This window comes from Hydra vulgaris, chromosome 08 (genome assembly GCF_038396675.1).
Source record: "Hydra vulgaris chromosome 08, alternate assembly HydraT2T_AEP".
Taxonomy (NCBI): Eukaryota; Metazoa; Cnidaria; class Hydrozoa; order Anthoathecata; family Hydridae; genus Hydra; species Hydra vulgaris.
Window position 1 is genome coordinate 14,776,711 of NC_088927.1, and position 23,290 is coordinate 14,800,000.

Below are 23,290 nucleotides of genomic sequence, written 5' to 3' on the forward strand. Positions count from 1 at the left end.
TTTCGTGGCGGCACTTTGATATAATTTCGGTTCTCTTATTTAACAGTTCTTCAGGTTTTGGATATGATATAATAGTAAATTTCTCATACAGACATAGTGGGCATCTTTTGGAAATATTTGAGTAGGGGGGTACTGATTTGAGAATAGACCATGTTAGCATAGGGGTTTCATTAAAATTGTTTTTTAAATCCCAGACATAGTTTGATAGGGCGGTAGAATTTTTGTATTTAATATTGTTGAATGATGATTTGCGGTTGTTGTATCTGGTTTTCCACTCACCTTCCGTTAATCCTATATAAACTTTGCTGGGTTGGTTTTTTTGCTGCGATGATGCATTTATATATAATATTTGTGGATTTGTGGATATATATATATATATATATATATATATATATATATATATATATATATATATATATATATATATATATATATATATTCTGTGTGTAATCCTTTATTTTTCAGAATTTTGTGTAAGAAGCCCTAAGCGTGTATTTTGTATAATTAAACGACACTGGATTTTTAAAATTAGCTTATAAAAATTAATTTCAAAGTTCAATGTTCATAGGTCTTTTTAACGGTCTTATCACGGAGTACCGCGTAAGAGCATTTAATCAAGATGTTCACATCTTTTTTTTTATAAGTGTTGCTTATCTGGCCAGATAACTCTGGAAAGCAAAGAACCTCGAGGTACTGAACCAGAACTCTAACCACTGCGCCACGGTTTCAACATAGCTATAATCTTGTGAACCCCTATAAAAAAAATTTATAAGCAAAAATTAGAAATCCATTTTATCAAACTGAACACATTTAGAGATTCTAATTCAACACTTGCTTTTTTTCGAAAAACTACGAAATGTTATGGTGAGTGTACACTCATATTCTTCTCGTTTATGGTGAGTGTACACACAAATTCTTTTCGTTTATGGCGAGTGTACACACGTATTCCTCTCGTTCTATTAATAAATTTACAACAACCTATTTCTTTATTAAATAATTCATTTTAAATTTAGCTTACGAAATGTTAAGTCTGAAGAAAAAGATGTATTAACACACTCAAGAATTTCATTCTATTAATTTTATAATGATCGACAACAACAAAAAAGATCCACTAGTTTCTTTAGTTTAAAAAACTAAAACAAAAAACAAAACCATCTTATTTTACAAATTACGAATATGTTGATAATTTCAAAAAATGTACAAAAACTAAATATACCCGAATATTTATATATATCTATATATTTATAACATAAAAAAGGAGACACAACTACCTGGTTACAAACAAACAAAAAAAAAATTAAAAATTGTATCAATGAGAAGCTTCTTTAAAAATTATTTTAGAAACTCAAAAGTATTAATAAAATTAAACGAATTTGTTAAATATATAAAGTGTAATGTTATACATTTTCTCTAATATTAAACATCGATTCAATATTGAAACTTGATTGACTCATTTTTTAATATTGAATTTCGATTTACAAAAATGCTAAAATTAGAAAAAATGAAGAGATTGTTTAAAAATTTAAAGAAACAGTTTTAGAATTTTGCATGCTAATAAATTATTTCAATAACATAAATAGCATGCTAATCATTTTATTATAATTATACCTTTCCTAGTATGATTATAATATACCATGGTTATTTACGTTAAAAAAAAATACTGTAACCATGATTGAATATAAAACGGTTTTGGTCTTTTCGTCATTTTCACTTTGGTTTCCAGCTGTCTTTATCTTTCCGTAGAGCTGCCATTACTTCTATAATATTACTGGCATGAACATGCTGTTGAATAACCGGCTGGCTATAAAAACATACGTAAAAAAAAAATAATAAAGAGTCCGCGCTACTTTTATAAAGCTACATGGCAGTCAGAAAACTTTCAAAAAGCGAAAAAAAAATTACTTCTTAAAGGCGTACCTTGCTTTTTAAATGGTTGCTATTAGTTACATATCTCCGAGTTTTAATAAAGTAATTTTACAAAAATTTACATATTAATTTTTCGTCAAAACTTTTATTTTACAAACATTACGTTGCGCACGTTCTCTACTACAGGCCTATTCATCGTGCAACCAGATTTTTTTTGTGGAAGTCCACTTTTTTTACGGCAAAAAAAGAAATATTTCTCCACGTTCAGACCAGATAAAATGTCATGCCATATATGATATATTTTTAAATAATAGTATATAATATATTGTTAATAAACTTATATAGTTAAAACACGGAGTTTCAAATTTAATTCAAAGCGAATAATATATTAAACATTGTCACACCAACTATCAAAGTGAAAAAAATATCTAGCGAAGTAAAGAAAATATCAGTGTATCCAAGTGATAACGTTGAGCGAGAAAAATGGATAAAAGCTATTCTAAACTCTAATTTGGTTGTTACCATGTATATTCTTACACTGGCCTCTGTAACATTGTTACTTTATGAGTTACACTGGTCTCTAAATTTGGATACAGTTATAGTGCGTGGAGGAAAACGCTGACCAAAAAATGCTTCTTCTGTTTGGCTAGGAGTACCTTTATCTCAGATTCCAACTGCTAATCCAACTACTAAAAGATCTTTAAGTGGCATAAGAAGTACGTTAGATAATGAGCTAGACACATTTCTTAAAAGAGATAAAGCTACTTTTTGTGACATCATAAACAAGCTTATCAATAGCAGTGATCACTAATATTCAGTTATACCATTTGTGGTTGATAGCTAGGTTGCTATAAAATCTTCGCAATTAATGGAATACTTTTTTTTGTACTTAAAATTTTTGAAAATTTTACCTTTGAAACATTTCATTATGGGTTTAAGTGTAACATTTCTAGCTTAACAGTGAATCGAGTCAAAACTGTTGACACCTGGTTTAAGTTTGATGAGCCTTTTTTTTTAAGCTTCTTGAAAATGGACAATAGAAAAAACAAGTAATTATGCAACATATTTCAGTTATTGGACAAAAAAACAATTGGAGATAAACTTAATACACCTTAAAAAGCTATACACTCTTTTATATATTTTTCAACATCAAGGGCATTATACAATCGCATAAGAAGTGATTACCAACTTCCATCTATTTCAACACTCACTCGATATTACTTCAGAAATTTCAAATATTAATGAAAACAAATTTTTTTATTTAATTCTAAAACTCTCTTTCAGATAAGCAGAAATTATCTATCATACTACATGATGATATATATGTTAAAAAAATTTACTTTACCTGGTGGAATTATTTTTGGTAGATCGTAAAATAACCCAGTGGAATTATCCAAAACACTGTTAAGGATTATGACTTTTTGTTTAAACATGGTTCCAAAGGTGTTAATTAAAATGATACCAATATCAAAATTATGATCTGATTTTTGGTTGAGTAGATTAATTTGACCAATCAATCAAATTTGACTAATTCAGTCAGTGCAAATGTAAAAGCTATTATATGTGATGGGAATCGTGTCAATCAGGCTTTTTTTTTTAAGTGTACACAATCCTTCCAGGAAAACCATTGTTAACAGTAAATGGAAAGTATTTGCTTTATGATATTGCACACTTCATATAAAATATTTGTAATCTTTGGTTAACTGAAAAAACTCAGCAATTACTATTTGAAAGCAGTCAAATATTAAATCTGCTTTAAATGAGTCCATTTTGCTATCCTGGTTACTCCGTAACCAGGATTGCAAAATGGACTCATTGAGAACAGCTTTACAATGCAAAATCCAGAAGCTTTCTAAAGTTATCTGACCTGAAAGAAACTTCTATTTCTCTAAAACCTGTTTAGAGACAGGGTGTCTTGATGGTTTTAAGAGTATTTTCTGAAAAAACTTACGCAGCTCTTTTGCAACATCCTGAGATGATTCATAGTGATGTTAACAACACTGCTATATTTATCAATAAAGTTATTATTTGGTGGAAAATTTTAAATGTCAAAGCCATTGGTGTTGATACAACGCATAATGATACTTTGCAGGCTGTTATCAATAATTCTCACAACAACCGTTTAAATTTAATACTACAATTTGGTGATATGGCACTTAAAATGCCAGGTCCACAAGATAAATGTATTAAACAGCTTTCTAAAGATACTGCAACTTGTATACATCAAACTTGTTATGGACTAGTAGATTTATGTCAATTTGCATCAGATCACCTTTTTTTTTTTTTTTTTTCTTTCGTTATTTCACCTTCCCAAGGCCCAGAAGGCCACTACAGATGAGGAGGCTACTTAATTATGGTTATAACCCTCTCTCAACTCTATAACTCTGAAACACGAACCTTGACGAACAAGGTCGCTGCGCGGAGAAACAAGTTGAGAAAAAGAATATAGTATACTTCGCCAAGGTTCTGGGTGTACATATTTTCTTAGAGTTCAACAAGTTATTGAAATATTACAAATCAAACATGCATCTTTACTTTTGAAGCTAAATGTAGAAATTGACAATTTTAATGTGAAGTTTGGTCATCAGTGTGCATTATGCCAATACAAATTGTCTGAAGACTGCTGCAAAATTCTTGATAACTTGCAAGATCTGGAATCTTCTATTGCTGACGATGTCAAAATGTCACTTATTCACACTGCTGGCTATGTTACACGAAATCATAAAAAAATAACTGATTATAAACTTTTTGATCTAACAATGTTCTATTGTCAGAAATATGGTCAGTTTTCTAAATTTTTGGATAGTGGTGGATTAAAAATTCCAAATGATAATTTGTGCCATTGGACTTTGTTTTGTAATTTTCCTATAATTTTCATAAAATCTTTAAGTAGTATTTTTATGATTATATCAAACTATGATCAAATAAAAAATAGCTTTAGCATATAGCTGTTATAAGATTTCAACTTGCATATAATAATGCAATTTTTAATATATGGACAATAAACTTATATATTGAGAAGTTTTGATAATAAACTATTAATAATCTATTTAAATGAGTTCAGTAATATTATTATTGATAAATAGAGTTGTATTTCCTGGTACTTCAGAACAGATTTTTTGATTATATGAAGAGATATTTGATTGACTTTCAATATCTTTGGAATTGAACTGACTTTTCTCATTTTAACTGAGTTAGCTTTTTTAGATAACTTTTGAATCTCTTTCTATTGTTTTTGTTGAGCTTTATTTTCTTTTTCTTTTTGGTTTTTCAAATTTCTCTCTTTTTTTTTTACCTCATTGTTTTCATTAATATTTGAAATTTCTGAAGTAATATAGAGTGAGCATTGAAATAGATGGAAGTTGGTAATCACTTCTTATGCAATTGTATAATGTCCTTGATATTGAAAAATATAAAAACGTGTATAGCTTTTTAAGGTGTATTAAGTTTATCTTCAATTGTTTTTTTGCCTTATATAATGAAATATGTTGCATAATTACTTCTTTTTTCTATTGTCCATTTTCATGAAGCTTAAAGTCTCATCAAACTTAGAACAGGTGTCAACAGCTATGATTCGATTCACTGTTAAGCTAGAAATGTTACACTTAAACCCATAATGAAATGTTTCAAAAGTAAGATTTTCGTAAATTGTACAAAAAAAAGTATTCCATTAATTGCGAAGATTGTATAAGAAACTATTATTTATTGGTTATGGAAAAACATAATTGTATAATATTGAGCAAGTTTAAAAAAAAAAACTTGTCACTCCAAGATCTGGCAAAAGAACCTGCACTAAAAGTATTGAAAATCTCTTAGAAGTCTACTTACTTGTCTATTATTTTATAATTTAAAAAATGCATGGGCACCTATGGCGCCTGTTTTTAGCATCCTTTTACACTTGTAAATGATATTTATTTTGAGAAGTAAAGTGAAGCCAGTGAATTTCTTTATAAACTATGTTAGGAGCATAAAGATAACGCTTTTCTTTTAAAGCAAGATATGTTATGCGCATTTAAGTTATTTATAAACTGAATTACTTAAGTATTTATTAACTGTGTCTTTTATTATGTTAATATTTATTATTATTAATATATCAGCAACAATTAGTTAATTAATAAAAAATATCTAAAAAAAAAAATGAAAAAGAACTCCAAAGAATTTTGATTTGATTAACCACTGCATTGCACAATATTGCAACTCAAGTTAATAAAGTTTAAAATGAATTTGTTTTGATCCATGATATTTTTTAAGTAATTAATGCGCTTTAAAAAAAATAACTTCCACAAGATTAATAAGTAAGCGCTATGTCAGCGTTACACTATCAGGGAATTAGTGACCTGGGTAAATATATATTAGATATATATAGTATACTATTTTATAAAAGATTTATTAAAGTTTTATTTAGTAGTGTTTTTTTTTCTTCTAATTTTGTTAACAATTATAAACAAAATTTGTCTAATATTCTTTGTTTGGTTTAATAACATTTTCTACTCAATATAAGAAAATATCAATTTTGTATTTTAGATGGTAAAGCCATCAAATTATACAATTATATAAATGTGTAAAATTTTGAATTAGAAAAACTTTCTTTGCATTTTATTTACATTGTTTATTACTAAAGATTATTTTTCTTCCTTTTCTTTTTTCATTAAAAAAAAAATTATTAGGCTATACAGAGAATTTAAAACACTTTTAGTTTTAAAATTACATTTCAACAAATTTATTATCTTTTTTGCTGTAAAAAAGTAGCCCTCCACAAAAAAATCTGGTTGCGCGATTAATAGGCTTGTAGTAGATAACGCTATGGTTGCACAACAAGTCACATTTTGAATAGAATAAAGGAAACTAATAGTTTGATGCTAAAGATTTTTGAAAGCGAAAAACAACAGTTCAGTTCAGTGCTATGAACTAAATGATCAGCCCTCCCCCCTTTCTAAACCTCCTATTAGCCCCCCCTTTTTTTTCTTCTTATTAAAACATGCATAAATTTAACAAAAAACTCCCAAAGAAACTGGGCACCTGACGTATTTTTACATCCTCGTTCACATATAAATATTTATATATATATACATAAATTTATATATATATATATATATATATATATATATATATATATATATATATATATATATATATATATATATATATATATATATATATATATATATATATATATATATATATATATATATATACATATATTTATATGTGTGTCAAATGATAGTGTATACTACAAAAAGAGTACTCAATGTTCTCAAAGAACAGAGTAGTATCAAACGCTATAGAAGACAAATATTTATTAAACATTGTTGACCTATTTAATGATAGAGAAAATATAGATAAATGTACTTATGTATAATGAAGAAAGAATAACTATATTGACCTTTAACATCAACATTTAACATTTAACATTTGCAACAGCTACTGATGAAGTAAGAATGATTCACAATGTAATAACCAAGTAGTAAATGTTTCTTGCATTTCTTCTTATATTCATCATATTTTGCTTATATATTCTGCTTATAATGTCTGCTATTTAAGAAGCAACTTTTGTTGTTACTGTGTATGATAGCTTGATTTGCTATGTCTGCGAAATTTATAAAAAATAATAATTATAATTATAAAAAGTAACAATACATTAAGTTAAAAGAAATATCAGTTTTTGAAATTTTTATTATGTCAAGATTGAGCTTGATCAGTCTTTGAATGTAAATCATTCTTAATCAGCATATAAGTTGGCCAAATCTGGAAATCCATTACCAGAATTGGAACAATGGTCTCTTTGTAGAGATAATATGTATGCAGCTCCCCAGCAGCAAACAAAGGGAATTTTTTTTTTGTAAATTAAGAAGTATAAACTGATGAACTTGACAGAGTAGAAAAGACAATATCAAGACCAGATATTTTAGCTCTAAAGAAGAAAACATCACTGCAACCATTATCATTCATATTGGACAGCCTAGGTTTAAAACATCTGTTTATTTTTTACATTTATTTATTATTTTATAGCTATTTTTACACAATTAGAAAGTATAGAATTAATATAAAATTTAAATGTTATAAAAATGTATTAAAAAGTTGATTATGTGTATTGAAAGGTCTAGGTATGTCTAGGTACAATATTTTTTTTGAGCACAATAAAAACAATTATACAATAACAGCAATAAAATGTCACAAGTTTATGAATTAAAATCTAATTTAAATATTAGAAATATTAAAATACCATTAAAAAATCTTCTTGAGTACTAAACTTAAAATGAATGATCATACACGTGAAAATTAAAAACAAACTTTGCCTTTTTTGCATAATAGAAATTTTTGTATGATATAGAATTTATTGATTTGTCTTAAATACCCAGATGTTTGAAAAAATATTGAAAGTCTATCTAGAGAAGTAAAAAACCTGAGCTCGACGATGAATATTTTTTTGAAAAATATATACGTAAATTACTTTTTACATAAAACTGCATTATGTGAAAAACAGCGTAAAATTGTGATTTTTATTCATGTGATTTTCATTATGTGAAAACTAATATTTACTGAGGCATGGAGAATATCGCAAATATGATCAAATCAGCAAAGTTTTTTTATTAGAAATAAAAATAATATATGAATTTTAACAATTTTTTTTAAAAGGAACTACGCTTGTAAATTGGATGTACATTGTATTCTTGCAATTTTATTGACATTATGAATATTTGTAGGCTTTATTTAAAATAAGTTTTAGATTTCATTACTTAAAATTATTTTTTTATCACCGATATTTATATTCCATTAAAAAAAAAAAAAAAAAAACAATATACATACTCGTTTTTGTTAAAACTTTTTTGGAAAATGAGCAGAGAAAAAGCTACAAAATTAATAATAAACAAGATAAGGGGGTTTATTTTCAAAATTTATGAGATTTTAAATAGTAAATGAGATTTTTCAAGATTCAGTCTTTTAACTATTTAAATAAGTTTTTCTATTGATACTAAAAAGTGCTTAAAGATCCTGCAAAGAAATCAAAATAGTTTACTTTTCCAATAATTCTAGAAATCTGATTCCTCTAAAGTGCACTAAATTGGTCAGTCACTCAACTATTATTAAATTCTCTGTCATGGTCAATTAGCTATTATTAGATTCTCTGTCAAGGTCAATTAACTATTGAAAATTCTTTCTGCTGTCATAACTGAAAATTTGATTCTTTCTATTTATGTAACTAATAAAAAAGCAGGATAATCAAATAAAAAAACAGTTTTAAGGCATGCAAGGAAAAGTAATTCTCACAAAACACCATGAACTACTAGTTTGTTAAAAGTATTCATATCCCTTATGGACACCAGTGATCTATTTGTTACCACAAAAAAATCAAGTTGAGAAGATGCAATACAAGATCAAACCGCCAAATAAAATCTTCAAAATCTGACAAAAATAAAATAAAAATAACAAACTTTGTTCAAACAAATTGAGTTTTTTGAATTGAATATTTTTGGGCATTTGCAGTAACTACTGTGTTTTCAAAGAAATGGAATTAAACTGGATGTCTGGGTACACCCAAGAATTGCAGCCTAAATAAACTAAAGCATGCAGGTTAGGCATGCAGCCTAAATGCCTGCAGGTTGCAGCCTAAAAAGCATACAGGTTAGGCATGCAGCCTAAATTAACTAAAGCATGCAAGCTCTTAGGCGGATGATGTTTATCAATACATTTTTATTTGTATAAATTTAGTATCTAATTATACAAGTTAAACACCAAAAATAATTAAATTTAATATTTTCGCCTTTTAATAGTTTTCTGACCATTGAAAAAAGAAATAAGAGTTATAGTAAAGATATATATAAGATAGTTATAGTAAAATAGTAAATGGGGAAGGGGGGTTATAAAAAGGAAGGGGGATGGAAATTTCCTAATGTTACAATATAAGATTTTTTATAAAAAATTTCAGTTTATAAATCCGAACCAATACTTTTTACAAAACACACATAAAACTATTTAATTCTTGCGTGGCTTGTGGTGAAATGCACATTTTCTAATAGCTGTTTTATAATAAAAATTAAATAGGATTTAATATGCTGATATAAGTTTTATACTTTGGTGAGAAATAAACCAAAAGCTTGTTTTCAATAAATCAAAATTTACGTGGTTGGCGATTTTTAAAGTCTGTTTACTCTGAAATTTTTTATTTTTATCAGTGACTTAAATAACTATTTTCTAATTTTTAAGGCCGATTTTCACTGATTTTTTGTTGTTGTTAACAAGTGAAAAGTAATAAACAAAGAAAGGAGGAGGGGGTTGGGGGGGGGGGGGGTTGCTCCTCAAAATATCTATTATTACACATTTTATGTAACGGTAAAAAGAATTAATTGATTTAAACATTAAAAAAAAATGTTGTACTTGGTCCTCATAAAAGGGTTGAATAACTTTTCTTCGCCTAACGTTGAAGGTATTGTGGGTAAATTTCTATCACGTCGGTTCTAAAAAAATAATAACAAAAATTATATACGTATATAATAATAACAAAAAACTTATAATAATATATATAATAATAGTAATTAAAAAAATATATTAAAAACTAATATACTTAAATTATATATATATATATATATATATATATATATATATATATATATATATATATATATATATATATATATATATATATATATATATATATATATATATTTATCTCAAAGTCTAATAGTATTCTATGTTTAAGGTCCTTATAAAGGAAGTATTCAACACAATTGAAAAAAAAAAAAAAACTAAAAACTGACACAAATATTCTGAAATATAAAAAAAAACATGCAACATTCAATGTCAAGTAGGATCTGGTTAAAAGTTAAAAAAAGATTTAAAAGATTAGAAAAAAATGACTAAGTGCAAAAACTTTTATGCCATGCCAGTCTTAAACAGCTTTCTTTCATCTTTCAAAAGTAAAAATGCAAAACAAAAAAACAAAAAAGGCAAAAACTTATGTTTATATAATTACAGTTCCTTGTCAAATTATTAGATGCTCTATTTAAGGGTCTGCGTCTTGAAATAAAAAGTCTTGTTAAACTCATTTTAGCAAGACAAGACAAGACAATACCAAGACAAGACCATTTCAGTCTTGTTTTGAAAAGTCTTGAATGAATCAAGACCAACTTAAAAAATAACTAGTAATTCAAGAAATAACAAGACTTTTCTTGGTAATTTTTTAAATCAAGACTAGAGGGGGGGGGGGGGGGAAAGCAAAATTTTGTGACAAGGAGAGGGAGGGGGTTAGTTGAATGTGACATCACAAAAACTATTTTAGTATTACAGTTTAATTACTACGCGTTCAATTGAAGGAGTGTTTTAGATTGTCCAAATTTTTTACTCACTCTTCTTATTTTTATGTGTATTTTAAATAGTTTTAAGTTCACAAAAACTGCCATTACGTTTTTGAAGACATTAAAGTGCAGCGATGCAATATCATTAAATTAAGAATGTAAAATAAATATTTAACGTAAAATGTAATATTTATTATTTAATATGGAACGTAAATATTCTGAGAAAAAAACTAATTCCTTTCCAAATTATTAAAAGAAAAATGCACTTGAAGTCTTGTAATTTAGAAAACAATTTCAAGACTTAATTTTTGGTGTTGAAAAGTCTTGTCAAGTCTTGATTTTCTTGAAATTATTTTTATATAACAAGACCACTTTGAAAAAGTATTGATATTTCTTGCAACATTTTAAGACTATAATGGAATTGTCTTGGTATTGGTATTGAAATAAATTTTTTACGAGACGCAGACCCTTATGCTCTATATAAAATCTGAATTATTAGGTGATACTGTATTGATTTAATATTTTTTACAAGATGTGTATTTTTTATTATCCTGCTATTTTTTTTGTTGTTTTGTTTTTATTGCTTATTTTTTTATTACCTGTTTTTAAAACAACTAAAACATTAAAAAAAAAAATAGTCAATTGCTAACATTTTGTTGAGCCACTTTCAGTCGCTAACAGAGCTTCAACTCTGCGCAGCATGCTATCAGTACAAGACAGTACTGTCTCCTGCATTTGAAGATGATTCCACACATGAATGAACTTTTCTATGAGTTGAATTTTATTAGTGATCTCATCTTTAGCTGCATCTCTCTTCATCACCTCCCACACTTTTTTAATAGGGTTCATATTTGGCTTTTACCCAGCCAATCCAACAGAGATATTTTAGTCTTCCAAAAAAGTTTTAACAGACCATGCTGTGTAGCAAGGGGGTCCATCTTGCATAAAAATGAATAGTTTCCTAATTGCACACCATTTTTTTATCTGCGGAACCAAATAATTTTGTAAGACTTCTTTATACTGATCTTGCCTCATTATACCTTTTAACATGTACAGACCCAGTACTCTTGCTGCTGATGATTGACCAGATCATTTGAATGATTCAAATTTTTCTTTCATGATGACAATGTAAAAATATTCTGCAAAATTTAATGCGTCTTCCTCACTGAAGCAGACTGGTCAAACATAGAATAAAATAATAAAATCCTATACATCTGTGCTAATCTTTCATCATTTCATAGAAAATGATACTAAATGTTATTTTCTATGAAATAATGACATTATTTTACCCAAATGATTGTGTATAAACATTTTGCAATGAACTAACTTATTGTACTTCAAAAGTTCAAACTTTTATCATGCGACTGTTTGGCGCACTTCAGATGCTTTGCTTTCATTACAGCTATTAACTTGGACCTGGCAGCCGCCAGTCCTTAAAATCTAAATCTTTTAGTTTTTTTTTCGAACAGTGTGCTTAGAAATATTCACATTAGCATCTTGGTTTATATCGACTATTTCAGTTTTGTGGTAGCAAATCTGTTTAAGACAAATTTTTTAAAAACATCTTTCTCGGAGTAAAAATAGGCCTCCTGCCCAATATTTTTTTTCTTTTAGAGTTCAATTTGTTTACATTAGTACTTATTTACAACTGTATATCAATTGATTGAGATGCCATACATTAAAAATAAATACAAATCGAAAGTATATAGAAAATCTTTTGAATATGTGTCTAATAATTTGGCCAGAAACTGTATATATATCACATAAAAACCATTTTTATCAGACAACATAAAACATTCTTGTCAGAGAACAAACAAATAATTATTTTATTTAATTAACATTAGTTTAATTGACACTAGAATAACAATTATTGAACTCAAAACATTGTCAAGCCAGCAGTTATGTAAGTGTTGGATTAATTTCAAGTGTTGCTACTAATACTAATTATACTAATTATACTAACTAAAATAACTTAGATTAAATAAAAAAATATTTTATAGTTAAATATTAAGGACACATTGAAGTTTCTAATTTTAAATTTGAATAGAGACTTCTGTTTGAGATATGTATTAGCTACATAAAGTTTACATATTGATTAATTTTCAAACCTTAAATTAAGCATACCTTGTGGCTTGTTATCATTTTCCCATTATATAATTTTCTTAATGAAAATGGCATTTAAGAAAGTTTAAAGTAAATTTTCAAAATTGGATGCTCCTCTAAATGTTAATCTATTTTACAGAACAAGAATAGGTGCTTTTATTTTGACACTATCACTATGTCTATCTAGGATAGGATGAGGTCATAAACTAAGGTTTATGACCTCATCCTATCTATATTATTATATCCTGTCTATATTTACCCACATTTCCAGTCAATATATACCCACAATTCTGTATATCCTGTCTATATTTACCCACATTTATGTGGGGACTTTATGTGTTTTTCTACCATTTGCTAAGTTGCCTTTACCACAGTCAAGTAGCCTGCTCCACAGTATACAAGGGACACTTCTTCACACCTTTGCCGAATAACCTTTAATAGTAATATTAAAAACTATAATTATTTAGAAAATTTTTTTGTTGACAAATTTGTTTCATTTGAATCAAATAATTTTCTGTTAATCAATAAAAAATTTGATTGCAAAGTAAACTTATTTCTCCTAAATAGAGATTATAACTTGGTGTAAAAGTAATACTGAGATTTTTAGTGGTCCAAAATTTCATAGAAATGTTAAGTAATCCAAGTCAAAGTTATTTAACTGATTGAGTATGGAAGGGTTAAAATTAAAAATTAAAGAATTTTTTAAAATTAAAAATTAAAGAGCTTTTAAGCAGTAAAAAATATTCTTTGCCTTTTCTTTACATTAAAAAAAGTAAACACTCCCTACTTTGCATTTAAAAAACTTAAACTATATGTAAAGTGAAAAAATGAAATGAATGAAAACTTTTGCTAAAGTTTGTTGCAAACGTTTTTGCTACAAAAAGTTTAAATCTGAGAAAGAATCTGCCTAAAAAAAATAAAATTTACATTACCTTTGCCCATTCAAGTTTTTGTTGGGCATCACGATTGTTTGGTTCAACATGAAGCGCAAACATAAGATTTTTCACAGTGTACTCATGGCCGCAGTAAACATTCTACACACAAAAAAAAATTGATATGAAAATTTATAATTTGTATACACATTTTAGGCCAGAATAGATACATAAGTAATAAAAGTAAAAAGAAACTTATGCAAATGATAAAAAATAAAATATAAATTAACAAAAATAATAAAAATGTGACTATGCGGATGCAGTTTCACCTACATAAGTTCACTAGTTAATTATCACCAAATCTTACTTTATCCATACCTTTTGTTATCTTTCTGACATGTAAACACACACATATCAGTGGCGCAACTAAGGTTTCTGGCGCCCAGGGCAATGCTAAAAACTGACACCCCCCTGAAGCAGATATGCAAACTAAAAAAAAACACTTAATGTTTCCAAGAATATGACATTTTAATAAAAAGAATGCAAATGCTAATCATAATGCAAACTCAATATAACTCATGTTTCCAATTACATATCCATTATGGTTCATGTGAATTAGCCATTGAAAGTGACAGATCCAATAATCAATAACTATTCATAAATTATAATTTGATCTTTTTAGTTTTAACTGCAGCAAACTTATCAATTATGTCGTCAAAGTCTGTTGATTCTAGAGTTTCTCTTTCGACACTAAAGATTGCCAAATCAACAAGACGTTGTTGCCCCATTGAAGCTCAGAGATATGAAAGAATAAGCTTCAACTTTTGCAAACTGGAACGTTCGCAACAGGCTATTGACACTAATGCAATGCGTAAATTTGGAAAAATGTCATCTCCGTATGACAAAATGAAAGTAAATCCAACGGAGTTGTTGGTATTGGGTCCCCACAAGATTTAAGCAGCATTTAACAGTCTGCGATTTCAGTAAATAATTCTGCTCCACTGATATCTGTACTGTAAAAGTTTCTCAGATTCAAACAATATTGCTGCAAACTTTCTTGATTTTTATCACTATCCCTCTTTAGCAATATTTTTCACATAAAGCAAGAATCCAAACTTTTCATTGAGATCATTTAATTGTCTAAAGCAAGTTGTTAGTTCTTGTTGGAAACAATCCAATATCATTTTCAAAACTCTGCTAACTTCATCTTCAGCAGAAAGACCACTATCTCCAGCCCTTTCACCTGGCATTATTTGCCAGATAAGAGACGGACCCTGGATTTTCTTTAGCATGCTGTAGATGGTTTGCAGTGTGAAGGTCATACTCAGCAAGAAGTTTCAAAAGGGCAAGAAAGTTTCCAATATTGGCTCCTTCATCAGCAGTACTAAGTTTTTCTCTATGACCACGTAAAGCCAAGTTCTGAGAAGCAAGAACTTTACTACAAGAAAAAATTCCCTTTAAGATATTTTGCCAGTGTTGCTTTTCAGATTCAATTTGGGCTTCGAGTTCTAAAGCTATTCCTTTTCCATAAATTATTCTTCGTTTAGCTTCTTTCCATATAGTAAATAAATTGCGATGACAGGGACTGTTCTTGTGATCTTCTAATCGTTCTGTGTATCTCCAGTTAGTGAATCCACCAGCTGATTCAAAGGAAGATTGTGAATTTGAGCTGGAAGTTGGAAATAGTAAACAACAGAAACAATAAGCTGCTTCGTTAACTGATGAATATAACAACCACGAAATACCCACTTCATCAACATTAGCAAGACCTTGTTTGAACCACAACGAGTTCATTGAACGTCCTCATGAGTTTGCAACAAAAGGTCTATTCTTGTTTTGAAATATATCAGATCTGCAAGCTATGATCTCATTTCTAAGACTTGTTACATGATAGGTCGCTGTGTTGTTTGGTCAAATTCTAAAAAGCCAACATCAAGAAATGACAATACAGCAGGTATAGTGAGATCTTCAAACATTTCTTCATTTTTAGCATCACTGTCATTATTAGGATCTGGATCGCAGGTATCTTCACCTCCTTGGTCCATTGAGTCTTCTTCATTTTCGGCAAAAAATTGATAACTGCCTTCATCTCTGCTGTCACCTTTAGATTCTGATTCAGTATGCTTCAGTATGCTGTCATTTTCATATTCTGATTCATTTTCTGCATCATCTGTTTTCGCTTTCTTTGAATATAGAAACTTGTTCATTAATTCTTGGGACTTTAATGCCTCTTTCTCATCCTTTTTCTGTTTTTTTCAACGCTGAGCCCCACTTAGTTTGTGTTTTGGCATATCTGAATTCGAAAAATAATATTGTGATGATTAGGATTAGTTTCTCTACTTTAATATTATAAAATTATAATTTGTAGATTTTTAAAATTGTTGCAAATTAAGGGCTGAATTCTCAGAGTTGAACTCGTTTACGTCTTAACTGCGTTTTAATTGCGTTCGACTCCATGTAAATATGGAAACTAATAATTTCACTTACTCGTTGAAAAATATACTTATACTAGATAAAAAGTTATAGTATTTCTTTGATTGAAAAAGTTGAGCATTTTATTAAAAGAACTCGTTGGAAAGCCCATTTTTTCTTAAAACCAAATACAAACACAGATGATGTATTTAATAATAATCAAGATAATGATAATTATGAATTTAAGATTATTACAAATAAAAAAAAACTATACATAAAAAATTATATACAAAAAACTATATACAGATACAGATAGAGATTCAAACCAATCTAAACAGCGTTACTTTTCTTGACATAATTTTTAATCTTCAAAAAAAATCCTACCAATCTTCTAAAAAACAAAATGACCAACTACTCTACAATCAAACCATCCACCTCAAGTACTTAAGCAGATCCCTTTCTCCATTAATGATTGACTACCACAAAATTTTCATCAAAAACAGAATACGAAGAAGCACTTAAACAAAACAGTTTTAAAAACTTTAATTTAAAGTAAAACCCTAAAGACAAGAAATACCCCAAAAGAAAAAGAAATATAATTTAGCTTAACCCACCTTACAATAAATCTCTCTATCAATGTTGGCCAAATCTTTTTGCAATTAATAGATAAGCATTTTTATTTGTAAATGTTTGCTTGTGGTTTGATATGCAAACCACAAGCAAACATTTACAAATAAAACTTTCAAATGCAACCACTCTCTTAAAATATATGGGAAACTAGGAAAAAACAAAAAGAAACACCTAAATTAACTTGGTCTATCCTAAAAAGCTTACAACAACACAACAAAAAAATGTTTACTTTGTTCATGTGAAAAACTAATAATTTAACTTTATAAAAATGCCGAAGAGCTACATAATAAAAAAACAAAGTTAATCTCCAAATGTTGTCATAAAAATAAATTTCTATTAAGCAACCACAAACCTGAAAATTAGACACGCTGTTGTAACAATAGTTTTTGTGTATTGTTTTTTATGTTTAGTTTTATGTAACTAGTTCCAATTGTATGATTGCACCTGATGATTGCAATATCATGAAACTTTGAGTTGTGAAAATCATGTAGTTATATTTTCTACTAAATATGTGTGTGTGTGTGTGTGTGTGTGTGTGTGTGTGTGTGTGTGTGTGTGTGTGTGTGTGTGTGTGTGTGTTTGTGTGTGTGTGTGTGTGTGTGTGTGTTTAATATACACACACACATAATGTATATATATATATATATATATATATATATATATATATATATATATATATATATATTCTAAACAAAATAATACATGTTTCGACTATCAATAGTCATCTTCAGTTGAAATTTAATTTTTAAATTTGTTTAAATACCTATATAGGTTATTTTTTCAATACCAATACAAAATGTAATTATCTGTGTACAAACTATTAATTTAATTACAAAAATACAACAAAAACTATTATAAGAATAACAAGTCATACTAAAAAACAAATAGGAAGTGACGAAAGAATAGGTTAATAAAAAAATACATAGAAAGTAATAACTAAACAGAATGTGTCAATTGGACATGGTTGACCTGTTTGTTCATAGCAGGTTTTAACCATTCTATAAACATGCTTTCTTTAAGTTTTAATTCGAACTTATTAGATGCTGAATCTAAAACGGAAAAACACTTTTCATTTAATTGCATAAAACAATTTTCTTAACCATGGAGATGTTTATGTGATTTTTTGTCTCTCTTAAAATGTTCAGTTATCCGTGTCTTGAGATGGCGAGTAGTTTCGCCTATATAACAGGAGTTACATCCTGCACATACGAATTTGTAGACCACGAACGATTTGAACTCTAGAGGAATAGGATCTTTAGAGGAGAAAAATTTTGAAACTTTTAGTGAGACAAAAACTAGTTTAAAACTAACAGAACAGCAATATCTTTTAACAATTGAATTCAATCTTTTTTTAGTTAAATCAGATATTTTTCCTAAAAACCGTAGTTTAAAGTAAGACAAAGGTTCTTTTATCTTTGGTTGAGATGGATTGTTTGTGTTAATTTTGTTTAAATAAGATTTATATGTTTTCGATATTAGCCAAGATGGATACATGTTTCTTTGAAATACTTTGAAAAGGTTGTTTATGTTGGAGTTAAACCCTAGATTAGTACTATTGATTTTAAATGTTCTATCGATTAGGCATTTGATAAGACTAACTCTTTACGAAAGCGGAGTGAAACTATAAAAATTAGTGTGTAGACCAGAGTAGATTTTTTTATGAAAAACTGTAGTAGTTACTGCAGAATTTATTTTGTGTAAGTTTACGTCCAAGAAGGATATTTTTAAATTCACTTCCTATTCCATGGTGAAAGAAATAGAACTGTGCCTACCATTAATATAACCAAGAAAAATATGTGCTTCATTTTCTGACTGAAAAGCAGCAAAAATGTCATCAACATATGGTTTATAGAAAACTGGCTTAACTCCATTGCAATTTTTAATTCAGTCATTTTCAAAATGACCCATAAACAAATTGGCAAGCACAGGTGCTAGTGGAGAGCCCATGGCTACACCATCTATTTGATCATAAGTATGTCTTTTAAAAAGAAAATGTGTTTGCGAGGTAGCAAAATTAAATAGTTTTTTTAAATCGTTTTAAGTAATTTTAAAATTTTTATTATTAAGCATAATCGAATTAACTGCGATATCAATGGTTTCTTGAAGCGGAACATTAGTATATAAGCTGGTTACATCATATGATACTAAAAATTGTTTATGTAGATTAACCTGACATATTTCTTTAACGAAGGAAAATGAATCTTTAGTGCAAAACTCTGTGTTTATTAATGGAGATAACAAATCTCTAAGAAATTTGGCTAGTTGATAATTGTAGGTACCGATAGATGATACAATAGGTCTGAAGTTTATGGTAGTCTCGAAGGAAGTTAACTTGTGCATCTTTGGAAGCCCATAGATACGAGCAGGATGAGATCCAGAAGGATAAATTCTGTTGTATGTGGAATCATTGAAAAAACCTTTTGCTTTTAGTTTCCTTAGAAAATTTTAAATTTGAATTTTTCTCTATTTAAGGTTACATCTTTCTTAAGTTGCTTAAATTTTGTTTTGTCATAAATAATTTTATTAATACCATTTACGTAAATTTCTTTATCTAATATTACTACTCCATTACCTTTATCAGGTTTTAGAATAATAATATCCAGATTATTTGAAAGTTTTTTTAATATTCCATGTTTTTTCAGAGTTTCTTGAGAAGGACGATAATTGTAAATATAAGAATTTGCTAAATGGGAAAGTTCAGCTTTAAGTTTTCCTGAATCTTCATTATTTTTCAGTTTTGTTTGAAGAGAGTGATTAATTAGTTCGAAAGTAGAGTAAATATCAGTACGTTTAGAATATTTTGGTAGAATAGAAAACTGTAAACCATTTTTAAGGATGTCTATTTCATCATCAGAGAGTTTGTACGAAGAGCGATTAGTTATGATATCTGAAACATTAAAAGGATTTGTATGACCAATTGTTAATCTTCTTAATTTTTTCTCATGTATTTTTATAATTTTATCTTTTTCTTTTTCTGTATTAGATTTTAGCACCTTAATTAAAATAAACCAATCAAACAAAGAAATAGTTGTTTTTATGCGATCTTGTAAAGTATTAATTTCCTTATATAACTGTAATTTCTCCTTGTTGCGTTTTTGTAATGCACTCCTTAATAATCTTTTTCTTATAAAACGAGAATCAAATTTTGAGACGCCAGGTAAATTAAATGAAATAAATTTCGGTAAAACTCCAAAAATTCTGCAATTATTCAAAAACACAATATCTAAAGCGGCTTTATTTAACTTATGATTCAATTTTCCAACCTTCAGAATAATTAAGGTTGTTATCAATATATATATATATATATATATATATATATATATATATATATATGATGATAGGGGTATCTCATCACTCCAATAGTACTATGAGAAAACGGCTCCTTGTCATAAGAAAAATAAGAAAGGAGGGGGGGGGGGCTCCGTGTTATAATAAAAAGAAGATAAAAATGCGTTTAAAAATAAGTGAAATAAAAATGTTGCTAGGTGTCTCATTAGGCGGCGGTGATTTAAAATAAGGGCGCGGGAAAAAAGGAGGGGTATATAATAAAAACGGAGTCTAAAGAAGTATTTTAAAAAAAGTTTAAAAAATTGTTTTTTAATATCATATTACATTTATTGAAATTTAATAAAAAACAAAATAACTTTACGAAACTCTTCCCACATAGTCAAATTTAGTGTCACATCTTTTTTAGCGGAAATTAAAAAACCTATAACTGTCCTCGTGTTTTTCATTGTAATACCCGGTTGGCAGCTATACATTCTGTAGCGTTCAAAATATTTAATTAAGGCTTGAAAAAGTTGTACGTTATTTCGTTTAAAAGCGATATAAAAAAAAACGCTACGTTGATAAAAAACATTTATATCAACGTCATCATTAATAATATCCATAGCAACATCCATTTCATCCCATACTAGAGCATGAAGTAACATTTCATTAACGTTGTTAATTTAATCGTATTTTCTATTAAATATTATGCTATAATAATCCAGTTCATGCATTTTCAATAGTAGTCTAAAGAATATAAAAAGTTACTTTCTATAATATATATAATACATTAAATTTTTGATATTTGTGCCAATGCTCAGCGACTGTTTAAGCATGCTAATAATCTTTTTTATAATTTTCAATAATAGAAAAGATTGCATAAAATACAATAAAAAAATATAACTCCAGAACGTATTATATTAACTTCTTACCATTTTTTAAAATAACCGCGATAGGTTAAACAATATATATTTATATGCAACATTTTTATTTCACTTATTTTCAAACGCGTTTTTATCACCGAATATGTTCTTTTTTTTAGCAATTTTTTAATTCATTTTAGCAATTTTAAACACCCCCTTATATTTTAAAACACCTGCTAACCCGGGTATTACAATGAAAAACACAAGGACACTTATAGGTTTTTTAATTTCCGCTAAAAAAGATGTGACACTAAATTTGACTATGTGGGAAGAGTTTCGTAAAGTTATTTTGTTTTTTATTAAATTTCAATAAATGTAATATGATATTAAAAAACAATTTTTTAAACTTTTTTTAAAATACTTCTTTAGACTCCGTTTTTATTATATACCCCTCCTTTTTTCCCGCGCCCTTATTTTAAATCGCCGCCGCCGAATGAGACACCTAGCAACATTTTTGTTTCACTTATTTTTAAACGCGTTTTTATCTTCCTTTTTTATTATAACAAGGAGCCCCCCCTTCCTTTCTTATTTTTCTTATAACAAGGAGCCGTTTTCTCATAGTACTATTGGAGTGATGAGATACCCCTATCATCATATATATATATATATTGATAACAACCTTAATTATTCTAAAGTGAATTTGGTACATAAGAATAAAAAGATAAAACTTAATTTTCTTTTCAAAATATTTCTCAATTTTCTAGAACACTGTGCTTGTTACTTATACATAGTACACACTTTTACATACACTGGCTGTATAGTAAGAGAGATAAGTATCTGAACAAAAATGTTTTTTTTGAAAAGTAAACTTTAAAAAAAAATTTTCAGGAAAAAAATAAGTTTATAATAATAAGTTTTATAATTATTATAAAACCAAAATTAATCAAATAAATTACAACAATTAAAATATTTTTGTTTCATTGCTTAAAACATTAAACATTAAATTTAAAACATTTTAAACATTTTCTAAAAGAAATCAATTTTCTTGACTTTTTAAATATCAACTCGCTCAATTCTGTCAGTTTTTCTTTTTAGATCTTGAAAAAAATTAGCTCTTTAATATTGTTTGCACAATAGTCAAACATTTTATTCTGTAAATTCTAATTTAATATTTGGCCATTTATGGGCCTTTATCAGGACATAGTTTTTAATAATTTTTTTTTTAATAATTTGGCAGGACATTTTCTTAAACAGTATTGATAAGTAAGTAATTAGCTTTTTTTTCTTTTTAAAGTTATATTTATTCCTAAATTTACATTTGCTGAATATATGAACAAAAATAAGATAGTCAATTAAATATTATTTATGGCATCATAGTGTAATAACCATTTGTCCCCCACAGATGGTTATACATTGTACATTATACATTGACTAAGAGGTTGAGTTTAACAATGTTATTATATATATATATATATATATATATATATATATATATATATATATATATATATATATATATATATATATATATATATATATATATATATATATATATATATATATATATATATTATATACTACATCATTTACCACTATATTCTAACTTTTTATATGCGCAAGTTCATCTAAACACTTTTTGTAAAAAAAGAAATTTAATTCAAAAAATTTTTTAAAATAATTTTGCCATAACAAATATCCTTTGCACGAAGATGCTTCTTCTGTGGATGTATGTACTGAAAAAGTACCTACTATAAATACTATAAATACTAAATCACATACTGAAAATGCACCCAATGCTATAAATAGCCTATGCTTATTTCAGTATGATATCATCAGTGATGCTTTATATGAACCTATGTGCATATATAAATACCTATAGATATATAAACTTATGTCTATATGCATATATAAACAACAATAATGTATGACCTTACAGTAACATCAGGAAATTTTGAGAGTTTTTCATTTAATGCTTCATGCATTT

At 27.5% G+C, this 23,290-nt stretch overlaps 1 protein-coding gene across 1 annotated transcript in view; it reads right to left on the reverse strand.

The window, feature by feature from the left end:
• Positions 1-1,047: 1,047 nt before the first annotated feature.
• The window catches only part of LOC100209346 (hydroxyacylglutathione hydrolase, mitochondrial), a 36,185-nt gene continuing 13,942 nt past the window's right edge, over positions 1,048-23,290 (reverse strand). Inside the window, exons 5-8 of the mRNA XM_065803139.1 lie at positions 23,241-23,290; positions 14,195-14,296; positions 10,243-10,322; positions 1,048-1,801 (exon numbers count right to left, since the gene is read on the reverse strand). The exon at positions 23,241-23,290 is cut by the window's right edge and continues 54 nt beyond it. Of these exons, the coding sequence (XP_065659211.1) occupies positions 1,708-1,801; positions 10,243-10,322; positions 14,195-14,296; positions 23,241-23,290 (326 nt within the window). The 3' untranslated portion in view covers positions 1,048-1,707. The remainder of the gene's footprint in view (positions 1,802-10,242; positions 10,323-14,194; positions 14,297-23,240) is intronic.